The sequence below is a fragment of the Tinamus guttatus genome, unplaced genomic scaffold (assembly GCF_059628265.1).
Source record: "Tinamus guttatus ecotype Peru unplaced genomic scaffold, ASM5962826v1 Tinamus_guttatus_pri_ptg000051l, whole genome shotgun sequence".
Taxonomy (NCBI): Eukaryota; Metazoa; Chordata; class Aves; order Tinamiformes; family Tinamidae; genus Tinamus; species Tinamus guttatus.
Genome location: NW_028288585.1, coordinates 1,358,908 through 1,376,605, shown reverse-complemented (window position 1 = coordinate 1,376,605; position 17,698 = coordinate 1,358,908). Strand labels below are relative to the sequence as shown.

General features: G+C 36.5%; 1 protein-coding gene across 1 annotated transcript in view; it reads left to right on the top strand.

Moving 5' to 3' along the window:
* The window catches only part of COL19A1 (collagen type XIX alpha 1 chain), a 179,007-nt gene that overhangs the window by 144,440 nt on the left and 16,869 nt on the right, over positions 1 to 17,698 (top strand). Inside the window, exons 31-40 of the mRNA XM_088539915.1 lie at positions 937 to 990; positions 1,837 to 1,890; positions 4,652 to 4,705; positions 5,651 to 5,704; positions 7,935 to 7,979; positions 9,554 to 9,604; positions 9,684 to 9,728; positions 10,625 to 10,651; positions 13,674 to 13,727; positions 15,294 to 15,338. Of these exons, the coding sequence (XP_088396041.1) occupies positions 937 to 990; positions 1,837 to 1,890; positions 4,652 to 4,705; positions 5,651 to 5,704; positions 7,935 to 7,979; positions 9,554 to 9,604; positions 9,684 to 9,728; positions 10,625 to 10,651; positions 13,674 to 13,727; positions 15,294 to 15,338 (483 nt within the window). The remainder of the gene's footprint in view (positions 1 to 936; positions 991 to 1,836; positions 1,891 to 4,651; positions 4,706 to 5,650; positions 5,705 to 7,934; positions 7,980 to 9,553; positions 9,605 to 9,683; positions 9,729 to 10,624; positions 10,652 to 13,673; positions 13,728 to 15,293; positions 15,339 to 17,698) is intronic.

Below are 17,698 nucleotides of genomic sequence, written 5' to 3'. Positions count from 1 at the left end.
TCTCTACCTCATCCATAAAAAGAGGACGGTGGGCTGAAACCTAAACACAGAATTTGGGAGTATCCAAAATAAAGGCATTTCTGAGTGCTCTCAAGAGTGAAGCTAACTGTTCTGTTCGTGTGGGTTGAGTACGGAAAGAGCATGCGAGAGGTGGGGAGAGAGAGACAAGGATGGAAATCTGAATAAATCTGTCGGGTAGAAATGAGAAAAGCCTGAAAGAAGCCTTTTGGGTAAAAGCACTGATGGAAGCTGTGAATGAGGAGATTTTGCTCATGTCAACGAGCTTCTGTACACTTCTGTGCACTTTTCTGACATTCTTACTGGTGTTTCCTTCTAACTTGACTAATCTTCAAATCTGGAACATCTCCTAACTCAAAGGGCAAATGGGACTGCTTTGAAGTTAAAAAAATGAAAGTGGAACAACCCATTTTCACGTTTTGAAAATGCTGTGGTATCTCTCTTTAAAAGAAATAGTGTCATTATCTCATAAAACAGATTAAGATTGGGGAGATAAAGATAAGTGGTAATAAGAAATTAATTATATGTTATCTGAGTTGATTTCCTTTTACTGCAATTCCATGGTCTCAGAGTTTATATAAATATAAATATAAATAATTTAGCCCAAATCCTACATTGGGACTTATTTCTAACAAGACTGTATAGTAAGGCTTGCATCTGCATCACTTTATTTCCAAATTTGTCTTAGTAGCATGCACCATACTTTTTCATTTTTAACTTCCTTCTTACAAATTTTCAAGTAGCATTATTTTAATTAATGAAACTCTACATGTTTTATTCAAATAATCTATTTAATATTCCTTTATTAATTAGCAAAAAAAAATCCAGGTATTTCTAATGGAACATTTGTAAAAATAGTGAGGTCAGTGTTTCTATAACTGTTGGTTATTATCATTTCGCTTTGTGTCTGTTCCTCAGGGTGATCCTGGCATAAGAGGTCCTCCAGGCATCCCTGGTAGAGAAGGGCCAAAGGTAAGAGACTTTCTTTTTTATGAAGAAATTGCTTTAGTTTGCTGTGTTGTTTGTTAAAAATAAAAAGATGGAATTCTTATGTCTGTTTGTCTTAAAACTTTGTCTATAGCATCTGAGCACCTTAAAACTTCAAACATTTTTTAAAGTTCAACCTTTCTTTCCTGAGCTAGTAAGTGTTTTCTCTCGGGAGAGTGAACTAATTAGCCCCACTTGGGTACCAAACCAGTCTAGCATTTGTCCTGTGTCACCTAAAGATAGCTTAGATTTAGTTATCCAACAGTGCTTTAGGCTTATTTTAAGTCGATCATGCAAGAAAGCTGCGTTGAAGGGAACCTCCCATGTATCGGTCAAGTACGTGGTAATTGGCTGTTCCGTGTATTTGCAAGTTGTTCCTCAAGTTCTTGGGACTAACCCCTCAGGTCCACAGGGACTTGAAGTTGCACTGAGATCAGTAAAGTTGCTGCTTTACTGTGATTTGATCAAATACTGCCTGGTTTGGCATATAGTATAATCCTGAAAATGTACTTTCTTAATTTGAAAAAGTACCTGACCTTTTTGGAATTTATGAGGTGAAAATGTATCAAATGTATCAATCATCTCTATCAGTCTTTTTGACTAGTCTACCTACAGGGTAAAAAAGTATCATTTCCATCCACCCTCAATAGGAGGCACATTTTAAAACTTTCAGGGCAGTTTTTTTTTTTTTTCTATTTTAGGTTTCCTCACTTTTTCAGTAAGCTGTTCATACTAGCGTGTATTAAATGTGTGCTGTAAAACCCTTTACAGAGCATGAGATTTGTTGTGCTGCTCATGGAAACTATTTGTATTAATATTATGTTTTCATAGGGAAACAAAGGTGAGCGTGGATTTCCTGGGCTTCCTGGAGAGAAGGGTGATGAGGTAAATTGTTTTTATTTCTATTAGTTGCATTCTTATCCAAACTGAAATAAAGGACTAAGCTGAGAATTAAATGCATAAAATATTCATTTAATTATTGCTGAAATAGTCATGTTTTGCTATGAATAGCTCTTGATTCTGAACTTTCAAGATTAAATGCAGTTATTCAATTCAAAAGCTATTCACGTGAGCAGTTTTGCTCATTTATATGTTTCAAAGTCTCATAACCATTTAAATGGTAAATTTTAATATCATAAGCTAGAGCAAGAAATGAGTGAATGTCACATATTTTCAGAAAATATTTCTTCATATTTTAAAACAAATTTGCTTTCATTGTGTTAGTTCTTTAGCATTCAATTTCAAAAATATTCCATTAGGCAAATACTGACATAGAAACAATCAGCACTAATTAGAGTTTGTTTAAAAATATTTGAAGAGACCGAATTTAAAATATGTACAGTATTTTACATCATGTACTGGATTATTTAGAGTTATTTTTTTCTCAAGGTTAAGCAAAAAGGCCATATAACTTTCAGGGCCTAATCCAAATATCTACAATAGCTTTCATATTAAATTAAAGTATTTGCAGTTAAAAGTTCATGAGTGAACTCTGTCAAAAAAAAAAAAAGCTACATAGCAAAAGGCATTAAGCAAATAAATCTGAATAAATAAATAAATTTTCAGTGACCTTTGTCAACTGAAGGAGTCTGTTAAAATAATTTCTTGAACTCTCTGAAAAGGCAAAGTACCCAGCTGATTAATTCCTGATAAATATTTGCTTGTAAATTGGATGGCTGTCTGCAAGAGAAAATACCTGGAAAATAGGAAAGAAATGCTGAGTTTGTTTACAGAGGTGTGTTTGGTGGGGGAGAGAGGTTAAATTGTTTTTATTGTTTCTACATTTCTTTAGAGCTAAGGTTATAATGCAGTAAGAGAGACTTTTCAAACAGTAGCAGAATGAGAATAATCAGACAAAAGTCTGTGTTCTTCAGGCTCCCCGGCTTAAAAGAATAAACAATTATATGGGAATTAAAAAAAAAATGGCACTAGATATATCTGCATGGCTGCTTTGCTCTAGAATTTAGCAGGTTGATAGACTAGAAATAAAGCAACAGCATTTCATCACTACCTTATGAGGGGACAGGCTAACTTGTTCATACACATACAAGGACATATAAACACTAATAAAAAAGTTGTTTTTCGGTGAATGGGTCTGCATTTCTTAGACCTGTATGATTTCATTAGCGTCCAGACGTAATGAGCTTTTCAAAACCTTATCTGTAGTCCTTTGGAATAAATGGAAATATCTCATACACTCCAGTGTGCTTTCCAATATACCTCTAGTGTGTCTTTGAAGGTGCTTTCTCTAACATAATACATAGATATATAAATCAGAGATGCGTAAACTACATTCATCACATATAACATCATGATAAAAGATGCTAATGGAATCTTGTCCTCATTTAATATTACAGTAAGCTAAAGTGCCTTATTTGCCTCTCTCACACAGTGTCGTATGTTTGCCTTTCTCCTCTAGAGAGAAAGGTCATTTGCTCTAATTTAATTCTGTAAAGTCAATCTCATTACTTAAGGTGTCTTAAATTTTACTCTGGCCCATGATAAAAAAATCGGCAGTTGTTCTCTTTTTAGAATACATTTCCTTATCGAAGGGTGCCTCTTGGGGAGCAAGGAGTGGCTGTTATATTCACAAGAATATGATGGGTGACCATATTTATTACAAGAGGAAACTAGTTTACAATGGCCAAAGATCATATTATCTGTTGGAAAGCAACTGAAAAACTGCAGAAGTGGATCAATGTCTTCTGTGTGGAGGAACCAGAATAAGGAAACCACTTTCTCTCCATTCATTCCTTCTTTATTTCCATATGAAGTTTTTCCTTCAAACTTTCCTCCAGAGCCTTTCAGGGCTCCTGGCCAGTTTGGTTTTCTTTACTGCCTGCTTAGCAATGTTGTTTCAAATCCTGTATTTAACATGAGAAATATGTCTTGCCTAAGGTGATAACTCTTGTCAGAGCACAGGCACCCGGTGCAGATAACGCGAATCAATACTGAGAGTGACCTCCTTCCCTTCACGGAGTAGAAAGGAAATTTAGAGCAATTGGCTCAGACATATGCATTTAGCTCTTACAGGTCTAAAGTTCTCCCAGAGTCTATGTCAGTTTAATGAGGCAAAATGAGTGTTATGCAGACTTGTCTCAAATCTGGCCTTAAATTTCTGTAAGAAGTTACACACCTGTATGTCTAATAAACGGATACCAGGATCCGCTGCTTTGCAGGCTGTACCATAGAATAAGAGTGAGACAGTAGGTTATTAGATACCATGGAAAATGTAATGTTTTGTTATCAAAAAGCCAAAATCTAAATCCATCAGAAAGCATTACCTTATGTAGATAGCATCGGGTAGCATTCAGAAATCTGAGGAGATGCTTTTTCTTACTAGCAAAGCTCTTTCTAATGACAGAAAATAAAATAATCTCTAAGGAAAGAGATATCCTGCTCTTATCTGCACAGCTAAAGACAAAAAGATATAAAAGACATAAGTATAAGTGGAAAAGACTGAAGGACGATTGGATTGGAGGACTTGAGATTTTTTCAGTTAAACAAGAACTGCCTGTTACCATGCCCAATGATAATCCATCAGCCGTGTTTATATTCTTACTGCTAAAAGTTGCCATGTATAAGTAATGTTAAGGTATGAGAGTATGTGGGAGAAAAAAATCTGCATATGCATTTTAATTTTCAGGGTCTTCAAGGTGTTCCTGGACTGCCTGGTGTAGCAGGACCCAGTGGACCTTCTGTAAGTGTTTGATGTCGTCCCTCATCTAATCTATCCCTGCAGAGGCTGCTATAGCTAGCTCAATAAAACCTCATATTCTTAATTTCTTGTCTTTAGTCTTAAAAAAGACTTTGCCTTCTGTCAACTTCTGAGAGAGTACTAAAATTTGACTCATAATGGCTCTAGCAGAAACAAAATATGTTGTGAGTTGGGGTTACTAAAAATATGGTCAGGACTCTTAAATTTATGTAATTTGCATGCATTTGGTGTTCTGTTACTAGAGATTTTGTGAGGTAAAATTACTTATGCTGTACAAATTTACAGATTTATGTATTCGTACCCAAGTTACTCAAATAACGTTGGTGATAAAAATCTAATAATGATTCTAACTGGGCATTCTAAAAACATTCTAAAAACTGATAACAAGTAATTATGAAGTAGAAAAACAAATTGGCTTAAACCACTGAAAAAATGTGGTTAAGGCAATCACAAAAAATGTTGGTCTTTCTAAGAACATTTCTTTTGGGAATATTTTTTAGTTTTATGCCTTATATATAAGATGCAGATCACGTTTGTTAGTATGGTCGTTATTCATTCCTAGGTTGCTTACAGTACTAATGCTAGCCCATTTTCAAAAATTGTAACACATTTAGGGAGCTTAATGTTTAATATGTAAATGGCTATTTTAGCAGTAAAGCATAATTCTTAGTAGTATCAAGAGGTGCTAGTTAAGGTCAATCCATTCAGTTTGCCAAGGTGAAAATGCAGCCACAAATGCAATTTTTACCCTTCATAGGGCTTATCAGTAGGATGCAGCTGTTGTATCAGTCAGGAGAGAAATATTTAAACCTGGAGGAGAAACTTAATTAAGTTTAAACGACCTTAAAAAGTTCAAGTTTTCAAAAATAACTGCAATGCAAAATACTGTGCTTCATCATTCTTAACTAACAAATGCTATTTGTGCAGGGAGTCACAGGAAGACCTGGACATCCTGGTCCTCCAGGGTCAAAAGGCGAAAAGGTATTCCTTCTTTTCAGTCTTGGCAAAGATATGTAAAGATTTTGAAATCCTGTTACTTCTTGAATGATCTGAAGATTTTTTAAATATGCAATGGAAACAAGAATTTGGCATACAGTACATTATCAAATGATTTTTTTGACTTATCTATGCCTTAATAAATATGCCCCAAAGAATACCATGCCTGTGAGCTTTTGTTTTACAGTATAACCTTGGTGGCGAATGTAAGTCACAGGGAACATTCTCTAGTATGACACATGATATGAAATTATAAAAGTGAAAATGCCTTTGTGTCATATTACATAATCAGTAGCTACTTGTCCTCATTTCTTTTCCAGTATTTTAGAAAAAGTAATTTCATGTCTTAAAATCACTCACAAATACTGGAAGTTGTTTAGTATCATTTGTTCTGCAAAAGTATGGAAGCTTCCTTTTTTTCCAAGCTTAACTTGCACTGTTTTAGCACTGTTTTTGTCAGTATTTTATGTGTTGTTTTATCAAACACTTGAAAATACCCATTGTAGATAACATGTCAAATTTATTTCAGGGCACCTCAAATCAGTGAATTACAGCAGACATAAAAGTAGCCTGCTGCAAAATACATTCGGGGACAAGTTTGCCAGTTTGCACATGAATACACACATTCCTGAGGCTTCTTTCCACTTTAACCTGGAGTTTTCCAGGCATATTGCTGCCATGTCAGAATCTGGGGTGCTACAAATATGCTACAAAACTAACTGCTTTGAGTAAGAAAAAGGAAACTCTTCATTTTGTAAAGCTATTGAATTATTTCATTATAAAAATTAGTTGAAGATCGTCTCATTCTAATGATCTAAAATCCTGTCACATTCATTTCCTTTTCAAGTCACTACATGGAAAATCCCAGTCTTTGTTAATGCTGTGTTTAAGTGGAACTGATCAGAGTCTGAGAATGCCATGGTAAATCAGCCACTCAACATGTGTACAGTTTTGTCCCTGCATTTCTGTTGAATTATACCTCCTGAGTATCAGGCAAAGGCAATCACTTGCTCTCACATGAGGGACTGCGAGTGCCAGTTCTCCCCAATGACTGTACCATAGATGAAAAAGGGCAGAAGCCTGACCACTGAAGAGTGATGGAGTTGACTAAAATATAGCCAGAACACTTTGCACCTCCTTCTTCTCTTCTCTTCATTTGAGAAGCGGTCATATAATATGCTTCCTAAAGTATTTTGGCTTCCCCTGAAGTACTCCAAACGCCTCCTCGCAGATTGACAGCTCTTAACACTTGGCAACTGGAAACATATTTTCAGTGACGTGGTCAGAAAAGGTTGAATTAAACTCTGAAATGCATATTCTAATATAATTGTTAAAAATGTGCTTTGAATATAAAGATTTTATATTTCTTGTAAGACAGTGCCTGCTGTTGGACCCTTAGCTTGACTGTTACCTTGTTAACATTTTTAAGTACACAGCCTAAGCCTTCGCTAACATGTTTTTAATAAGATTTAATGATTGAGTTAAATATTATGACATACTTGGTCCAAACTTTTACAGTATTTTTAGCTAAATTATAGTCATGGCTTTTTGAAAATGTTTTGCTTTTAAGGGAAACAAACCTTAAACCTTTGTAACTCCTTACAATTTAGATAGTCTGCTGGAGCGAAAACTTCGAAATATTTTTTAGTATACAATTCAGTTTGTGTAAACAGAACAAGCTACAGCTACAAATATCTACAGATAATAAGAAAAGATCCTTTATTTTACTCAGTACATTTCAGTGAAAAGTGTTTCTGGATAAAATGAACTTGTGAAGCTATTATTCTTTGTTATTTATCTGTGAGTGAACAAACCAAAGATTGGCTTTAGCAAAAAAAAAAAGTATAGAATACGTGACAAGGAATGTTAACTTTTATCTGCCAGTTGCACATAAGTTGCTATCAACAACTCTCCCTGCCTCCTGGTAACTATAAAGTATATGCTGTATTCTGGAATTAAAATCATCCCATCTTATCAGTACTATTTTATCATAAGGAAGTTACTATATATAAAGCATCATAGAACTAGCAAAATAAAAGCTAGTCTGTTTGCCTTAAGCAGGAGCTGGGTAGGATAATTAATTCTTGATCTTATCTGCTCACATTGACTGTAATTCTTTGTTATTAGTTGTTATGGTCACTAGTTTGACTGTTGGGTAGACCTGAACCTCAGTTTCTGTTAGTAAGTGGGTTGTATGAATCTCTTGCCGTACTAGGGTAGCGAAGGTTCTCCTGGGAAACCTGGACCACCTGGACCTCCGGTAAGACATATCTCTTCATATTTTGAATGTTATGTTAGAAACAATTTAACTGTGCATAAAATGCAAATGTTTTAAAAAGCTGTGACTTGAAGTCTTTGTATCAGGAGTTGGTGTTCTGTAATAAATACTGAGAAGCAGCAATGTCCCTGCAGAAGGGTCCTATTTCCATTTTTTTTTTTCTGCCTTGTGATTCATCACTGAGGAAGTCCAGGTCACTCAAGCCATCCCAGAAACTTGGTTAAACAAGTTGCTCTAATAACCTTGGATGCTATTGTTGATTTAGAAACCTTGAATATGTGGCATCCGGGTTCTCTATAGGTACATAACCTAGGGAAAGTCCTTGGAGTTCAGTGAACTCTAAGATTAACTGGAATCATACCTAACACAAAATTAATGCCAAATTAAGAGCCTAATGATCTCTAACCCTAATTACAGCCTTTGAAATGCCATTGCTAACTGTAAGCCTGAGATTTCCTCTGACCACAATCCAGGGAGAACTGTGAGTGTAAAACCTAGCCATAGCTCTGTGATCTCTACCTACCCCAGCCAAAACTGTAATCTGTTTCTGGCCTTTCTCTAGGACAGTTATTCCCTTCTGCCCCAAATCTAGCCGAAAAGCCACTTCCTAACGTAGCCTGCAGGACTCTGTCAGTCCTTGCCTAACAGTTGTGTGAATTTCAATCTAAATTCAATCTAATTCCAGGAAACTGTCTACAGCAACAGCTGATTTTGAATGTGGATGTAATAAGTAAGAACGTTAGAGATGTGGTTTAAGGAGAGCAGTGAGAGGGGCACTGTAATACCAGGGTAAAAATTACCTATGAATGACAGAATAACTAATGCTTACTGTGAAAGAAAAGTTAACGTTACAGTAAATCTAAAAGTTAACAAAGAATGCCTATACATTGAATTTCTGTGCCCCCAAAATATGAAAGAGGAGTCATCCTGTCATCTAGTTAAGATGTTAGCAGAGAGTGGGACCTATTAAGGGAAAATAGAGAGTGTGGCAGGCAGAAATAGCATAAAACTGCAGACTTCAGATGCTGCCATGTAAAATGGATAAATGTCAGGATGGGTTTGAAACAAAGGTTGCATTCTGGGTACAGTGAATGTGACCCCTTGTGAGCTGTCACTCATAACTCAAAATTTGGCCAGAGTAGTGCATAGGATCTCATCAGTCAAACTTGAGCATTAATTTAGGTTTACAGTTCAAGATTCAGCATTCTCAAAGCTTTAGTTTAGATGCTTTCCAGTTTTCCATTTAGCAGAAACCTTCAAATGTGAAAATAAAACGCAGAACATCTTCCTTGCTCGTATCATTTCATGAGTCGCTCATTATATAAGAATACTCAATATTGTACATTAAAGATTTTCTAGATTTTTTATTAGATTTATATTTTTAAAAAGTCACAAGCTGCATTATTATATATCTTATATTCTTACTGAAATGTCCAGAAGTTTTCAAAGTTATCTAGAACACAAACGATACCACAGCTTTGTTGAGACTTAGTTAAGGTGAGAGTTCCACCTTATAGTTCATAGCTGTGATGCTTATTTGGGTTCATGTTTTGTAGGGTGTACCTCACAATGAAAGAAATGGGATGAGCAGCTTATATAAACTGCAGGTATTTCTTTTCATTTTTCTTTTTTTTTCACTAAGCATTTAATCCTGGCTCAACTCAACTTCTAAACTTGCTGTTGCAGGGAGGCGTGAGTGTTGCTAGTTACCCAGGTCCACCAGGACCTCCAGTAAGTATTTTACAGAAATGCAATTTGAAGTAGTAAATTAAAATATTAACAGAGGGGTTGATTAATTGCATGCAGTTTTCATGAGTGGCATTGTGCTTGGTTTTGTAAGCGGAAGATGGCAAAGTCATAACTCAAGATATGATTGGTGTGTTGTAAATAATAAAGGTTGTGTTTTTCTGTATTTATCAAGCAGTTTAGCCTGTTCTGGGAGACTGGTCTGTTTTAAGTATTTCATCCCAGTGCTGTGCTGACTTGTAAGTCTGCAAAATTGGTGCCTAATTTGTTATTGGACTCTTCAGTGGAAGTATGTTAAAATGTATAATATATTCTATATAGCTGGTGGTGGAATAGTTTTGTAATTAATTATATTTGATGCAGAAATGAGATACGGGAATTCTGCTCTCAGCCCTGTCACAGCTTCACGGCAGGTAGCTACAGTGCAGAACAAGGTGTAAAACAGAACCTGCAACGCAGAGCTGGCCTCTTTCCAGGCAGCACAGCGGGCGCCCTGCTGCTTTGCTTCTGCAGAGCCAAACATGCTCTGCACTTAGTTACGTCCTCCTCCTTTTACAGCCAGGTTCTGCTATATCATCATTTTGGCAACCATTTAAATATATTGTAGCTCTCAATGAGGACTTTGCCCTTATTTGATGACCAGCTTTCCACCACAGACTCAGCCTAAACCACAGACCTGCCTTTTTCTATTCTGGAACATCAAAAACACATATTAATAAAATTTTACACAGAATTAACTGGCTGAGAGGGCTGGTCATGCTGATACAGAATGCACTGCATTACCAATGTATATTTATAATGCACTAATAGAGAAAAATACCATGTTATTGTGTATTTCTAGTCTTGTTTTAATGCATTTCTGCTTCTTACGTCTTTTGCAGGGTCCAAAAGGAGATCCCGGTGCTGTGGTACGTATATTTTGGTCATCCTAGAGGCTTCCCAGACAATTCAGTAAATGATTACAGTTACAAGGGTGGAAATTTGTTCATTTTTCAGAAGGTATCTTGCTTTTGCAGAATCAGTACATCTGAAAAAGCCTTTCTTTTTACTGACAGGCTTGAGAAATTTGTAACTTCTGGTAAATAATTCTTTAGTGATAATACAGCGAGTGACTGAACACAGTATTAATGGCTTTTGGATTCATCTCTGCTGAGCTGTCCCTTGAGATATATAAGAATAAATAATGTGCACTGCAAGAAATAAAGAGATAAGAGATAGGACTTGCTACAGTCCTATAGGTAATAAAGATGCAAAATGCTTTAAGACCTTTTGGACTGTGCTCAAAATTAAAATTGAAATTGCCAAAAGAGACAGTGTGCTACGTCATACCAGCAAGCAGGAAGCAGAAGTTGTTTTCAGATGGTTTCACTGGAATTGGTACAACAGGTAATTAGAGTATGATCACGTTGCTTCCAGTGGGCAGGATGATGAGCGTCATGGAGGCTGCTGTGCCTGGCAGCGATGCAGTGTGACATTTAAAGGCTGCCGAGCACACAGCTTTCAGCTGAGTAGAGAGATTGCCCAATAGTTTCACATTGATATTAAAGAGAATGGAACCAAAAGATGTGAGAGCTACTTAACTTTTTTTTGGTATTTTTTTCCTTAAGTACTATATTATGATATTTGCACATGAGCTTTCTGTCAAAATTACAAGGACAGGAAGGATAACTAGTGGAAGAATCCCAAGTGGTTGTATAGTTCAGCACAGCGCTAGTCACCAGCAGAATATAAATACAAATGCTGTCTGTGAGCACATTTTTCCTGAAGTCCTGGACAAATGGTGTTTTCTGCATTTCTGATAGAAAGACTATACTGGTTGTTAGGTTACAATACACCACTGTATTTCCTAGCCTTGAAGGTAGCAAAACTGTAACTCACATGTAGGGTTTCTTGATGACTTCTTGATGGACATCATCAGTAAAATTACCAGAAAGATAGTGGTAAAAACTGTGTACTACCCTTGATATAACACAAAAAGTACGATAGCATAAAATGTCATTTTAAATGGATATTATTTTTAAAAATTGACATATATTCTCTTAGCAGTTAAATCTTTCATTACATTTGTGTTTTTCTCCTTTTTTAAAGGAATATCACTTACCTTCATAACAATAAATACAGGGCTATAACACTGCAAGGCAGTCAAACAAGTCCTTCTCCTTCGTAGTCAGTGTGTTAAGAGTTGCATCTAGCAGACTTGTTTCATACTACAGAGAGTATGATTGGGTCCAAAGTGTCAGCTGGAAGAGCTGAAAACCTAGTTTGCTGATAATAGCAGTAGGTATTGAGATATCTGGGGAATAAAATTGTATCCAGTCAGGCTGTATTATGTTCCTCATTATTCTCTGATGAGTTGTTCTATTGAACAACAAAAAACCCTGAACACTATAGAGAGATCATGTTTGAAATAAAATCATGTCCCTCCAGCAAACAAAGTAAGGAGCAGCTGTTCCTGCTACTAAGGGAGGAACACATGACGGCTGCAGAGAAGCACCTCCAGAGCTCCCTAAGGCACTCGGGAGTTCTCCCAGCTAGCAAGGAGGGGCCTCTCCAGCTGCAGTCCTGTCTTTGAATTGTCAGTCTTGGGCAAAATAAATTAGGAAACAGTAACTGCTGACCTCCAGTGGTGAGTGATTTTAGTCAACATCTTGGCTGCCCGGTAGTAACATGTCAGAGCACAGCACGCACACTATGCAAGTGTCACTAGACACTGGCCTTGTCTGAAAATCAGGCAGAGTATTTGGAAGCTGATCATGAGTGTCTCATGCTGTTGAAGGGCTCTTCTCATCAGCCTTGTGTCTGTATTATGGAGTCCTTTTTTTCTATGTCAGTGTAAGACTACTGAAAAAGCTCTCTGCTCAGCGGAAAGCAGTATGCCAGTCCATTTCAATTATGTATCTTCTCTTACCAGTGCAGGCATAACATCTACACAAAAACAGCTGTGGGAATAACAAGCCCACACTAGCCCTGCCCAGACCAGAGAGTTATTGGCCAGAACGTGTGGGAACATGATCAAGAGCTAGCTGAGATTGTTTGTATATGATGAAGGGGCATACTCCCCACTTGTGCAGCCAACTTGTGCAAGGCTTAGGATTCCGTTCAACTTTTTGCCAGGTTTTAATGGAGGGACAGCTATGTAAAAATTAAACTTTGATCTGTGAACCAGTGTGATAACTGTGTTCCTCGAGGACAATTCAGGTTATGAAAACCAAAATGGAGCACCTGAGCACTCGTAACATCTTTCTGTAGCAGCACCTGCTTCCTGCTCAGTTAGCACCTTGGGGTGTTCAAGGTGAGATCTGCCAGGGACAAAATGAAATCCATAAGGGAATTTGCTGTGGCTTTTGGTTTTCACTGAGACTGCTGAAATACTAAAACTGTTGGCAGTTGTAAAAAATAGCTGTGGTAAATTGCCATCAATTTTCTTTAAAAAATAAAATGATCTCTTTGCTACATGCTACCTGGTCTATCCAATGCAGCAGTTTTGTTCTGGTTCTTTCAAAACCTGAAAGCAGCAGAAAGATTTATACAGGGACCAAGTGTGTGGGGGTCCCATGCAGAATAAGCAAAGTTAAACAAACTGGTCGAAAGTTGATTCTCTGTGCACTCACACCGTGTGCCTCTGCTGAGTAAAGGTGCTTGGAGCTGACTGTGGACAACAAGAAAACTGGAGGGAAGTCTTGATTACATTCAAAATCAGAACTAAAGCGTTTTATCAGAAAATAATTGTGCAATGCCTCTGAAAATAGTTTAGTTCACAAATCACTAAAACATGACATAACAAAATACGTTCATTCAGACAACTACTTAGTGGTTTTTTAAATGTTCTCAAACTAAATGTTCTGCTGTTGTTTGTTGTTCAATATTTCTTATGTAGATTACATAAATTCTAATCCTTGCAATCCTTTTAAATTAAAACACAAATACCAGGGAGACCCAGGACCAATGGGGTTACCAGGACTGGAAGGACTCCCAGGAGAAAAGGTAGGACCCATACAAGAAAAGTCATGACTTTTAATGGCAACTATCTCCAGCTGAATGCTTTCTTAAACTTATGTGGATATGTTTTATGAAGCTTTTATTTCAACATGAAAAAATCCATAGTTATCTGCATTTCCTTTTTTTCTTTTTTTTTCTATTTTCTTTTTTTTCATTTTATTTTTTCCTTTGTTTTATTGCTTTAATGTTAATCTAAGTAATATGTTCACTCGACATATAATTCTGTTTTCCACAAATAGAAAATTTTGTGGAGGAGGTCTAATAATGTTTTGCTTTCTTAAGTGGGTAGAAGTACATTTACTTGATTGATTCCTAAATATGGTTACAAATTATTGTTCTCTTTTGAATATGGTCATATGCTTGCAGTTTGTCTGCCCCGTTCTAAGACTTAGTGCACAACTACAGATCTGAAAATAAGTTTGTACTTGAATTACTCCGAGCGCATGCAAGACTTTCATCAAAAAACAAAACAAACAAAAAAAAGCAGATCAATTGGAGCAGATTGTATAAACAAGTTAAGTGTTAGTGCACTGCGTCCCTTTCCCAAAGCAAAAACATCCATAACTAATTTTAGTCAAAATTCCACACTCATAGTTCAAACAAACAAACATAATCCCAATGTCCTCCTGCCAGTTCTAAGAGTAGAGTGGATGCCTTTTTTTCTTCTTTTGAGCTCTTAGGTATGTCTGTGTAGCAGAAGGCAGTCTTTCCTGGAGAAGCCAGGAATTTTGTAATGCATTGACTTAAACAGTAGAACTGGGACAAGAAGTTGAGCTCAGAGTCAGGTTTAGCTTCCCTCACCTGTCCTCACACAGCTGAACCATCCTGCTGACAAGATCAGAGTTAAGAGATCTATTTTAAGAAGAGATTTTTTTTTAAACAAACTTTTCTCTAGCTGTGGTATTGCAAACCAATACACATCAGCAGCTGGTTAGGCTGCTGAAGAGATTTACCACTCTAATGAAACTGATTGGTGTACAGACTTCTCAAGTGAGAAAGATAAAATTGTGCCCATGCCTCAGGAGCTTCAGCACAAAAAGTGTAGATGAAAATTGGCCATATACTAAAATGTGGAACTTTGCCCTGAAATGACCACGGCACACGCAAACTTTCAGTTCTGCTGCCCAGTCTGCAGGGATGATAACTTGCAGGACATAGATGACTGCGTAGCAGGGAGACAATAACTTTGTTAAAAGGTAGATGTCTATATATGCATCTTGCTGTGATAGCAGATTTCCCTATGTTAATTTTGGTCACAGTCATGACCAAAATTGATAGTAATTCAGAGGGACTTTCTACCCCTTTTCAAGTATTGGTTCAAACTGAGTATAAGGTTTGGCATATGGAAATTATGGCATTATGCAAGGGAGCCTAAACACAGCTAACTTCATCAAGTCTATAAAATGATCAGTGCTGAAAAATCTCAGCATCTAGCAGAGCCTGGTTTTGTCCTTATTTTCAGTGCACTTAAATAATCCTTTCTCAGGTTTTATTGGAATTTACTTTTGTTCTGAGTATTACCATTTAAGTATAGATTTATCTTTCCTTTAGGGTGATCGTGGACCATCTGGCACACCGGGAATAGCAGGAACACCGGTAGGTGAGAGAAGAATTTTTATTAGGAAAAGCTGAAAAAGGTCAGGCAAGGTGCTCAATCATTAATCACTATTTGTGGAATGCCAGCATTAGGCTCCTGCTTTATAGGCAGGTATGAAAATTACATGTTTTCCCTAAAGAGATTAAAATTTTAAAACTACTGAGGGTTCTTGTTACTGTTAAAATGACAGGAAGGAATGGTGTGAATGAGGCTTGATAATGATAAGGCTTGACTTTAAAGCTGCATATACTTAGCTAATGTAGCATATAAGATTCCCCCCATTGCCACAGTTTAATAAAGAAAGACAAATCATAAAACCATTTTCTGTATTACTGGAGGTTCCCAAATCTCTGAGCATCTTTCTATCATAAAGAAATTTTATAACCATTAGATACTGCGATCTATGAGGATCTGAATATTAAGTCAATCAAACATTTTCATGAGGGGATGATTTTGTCAGCTATTTGTAGGTGGTATTTGAAGAACTTTCTGAAAGTCATCCAGAAACTTCGCTGTAGGTGAAAGTAAATGTAGCTAATGATAAATTGAAATTATAAATCATTTGTGTTCCTAAAGGAAATAAAGAAAACTTTTCTTTAGATCGTATTCACAGTTTACTAAAAAACTTCATTCATTTTTTAGAAGGCAATATGGAGTTATTTATATGCAAATACCTTTATTATTAAATTTGGATGGCTACCAATCTATTCAGGAGCTGTTTTTAAATTATAAATATGTGCTTCATGAAATAAAGAGGAATATGTATCTACGCACTCCATTTCCATTAGCCACCAATTCAGTATATTTATTGTGAGTTCCACTTAACTAGCTAAATTGGACTTAACTAGCTAAATTTAGTTAAGATTTCTTAAAACAAGTTAAGAGTACTGTTTTAAAGGAAAAGGAGAAGTATTTTTCTGAGATTTGTAGCTCATGTAAGAGTATCAAAGTTTGATGCTCTGAAATATACTGCATGCTGTGAATCAATAATGCAGTAACCAATTAGGCTGATCATAATTGTTCATTCCCTGTGTATTTCCCACTGGATATGTTCCAAGTCTTATTCTTGTTCTGAGTGTTGCTCTCAGTCCTGGCTGGATACAAAATATTTAATGAGTTCACTTCATCACTCCATACAAAGTATTCTGTAGCTTATGTCTAATTCAAGGGAAATGCACTAAAATAAATTATTTTTAACATTTTATGTTAATCAGTTTTAATTAACAAGTTAATAGATTTATGAGAGACATTACTTTCTAATAGACTGGGAAGAGAATTTGTCCTGCCTGCCTGCCATTATTTCTTAGATTCAGTAGAGAATATTATTCAATTTGGGGGTATTAATGTTTCATTCTAGCTTTGGCTTTTTGCTCAGTGGTATTGCCAGAAAAATTTGGACAGAGAGTCTGCAAGAATTGTCACAAGTTGCCACGTCCTCAGTGTGATAGTTTCCTCACTTATGCAAGTCAGTTCAGGATCTGGTCCAAGGCTATTTCTGGGAAAGGCAGGTTCAAGGTGGTGGATTCTCATCTGAGGCTGAATAACCTGATCTGGCTTTGTTACTGACCCTTCTTTGAGCAGAAGTTTTGACTATGTGACCTCTTGAGATTCCTTCCAACATGAATTTGTTCCTTTGTTCCTGTGTGTAGGTCTGGTAAAATCTTCTTCAAGTTGCATACAGTTAAAATAGCAGAGTGCTACATCCACCACTAATACAAGCACATCAAAGCCTAAATAGGATGTAAGCCTAAGACAGATCTATTACCAACTCTTTGATCAGGGCACTTTATTGACTGTGATGTCCTAAGAGAGATAAAAGACACTGCAGAAGCAGGAGTGTGGTGGTTAAGGAAGGCTTCAGCTAAAATCAGTGAGATGATTGGATGAACGGCACATCAGGACATGTCAGAGAAACTTCACATTTAAACATAGCCAGCTAGTGTTTTAATTGTTTTAAAAGTGCTGAGAAGAAAACCCCCAAGAGGTGAACTTGACTTTGTGCAGAGCAGAATATAACACAAAACAATCAAAGAAACAGTGTGAAAGCAGCTATTAAAACACTTGAATCCTATCTCCTTCCAGGAGCAAGAAAAGCTAAAATAAACCATGGGAGTTGCCAACCTCTTTTTGCACATTTTCCAAGTCCTTCTTGATGGGCTGTCCATAATTTTTTGTTTTCAATAGCTTTTTTTCTTCCATGCCATGATGCCTGCAAAGATAAGCAAATGTTCTAAAAAGCAAGAAGGCATCTTTCAAAAAGCTCTAGTCATCTAAAGTAATTAACTAAATGATTAGGCTAAAAAGGATTATAAGCAGGCAGATGGAGCTTAAAACCACAATACTGGCCAAAGAAAAGACT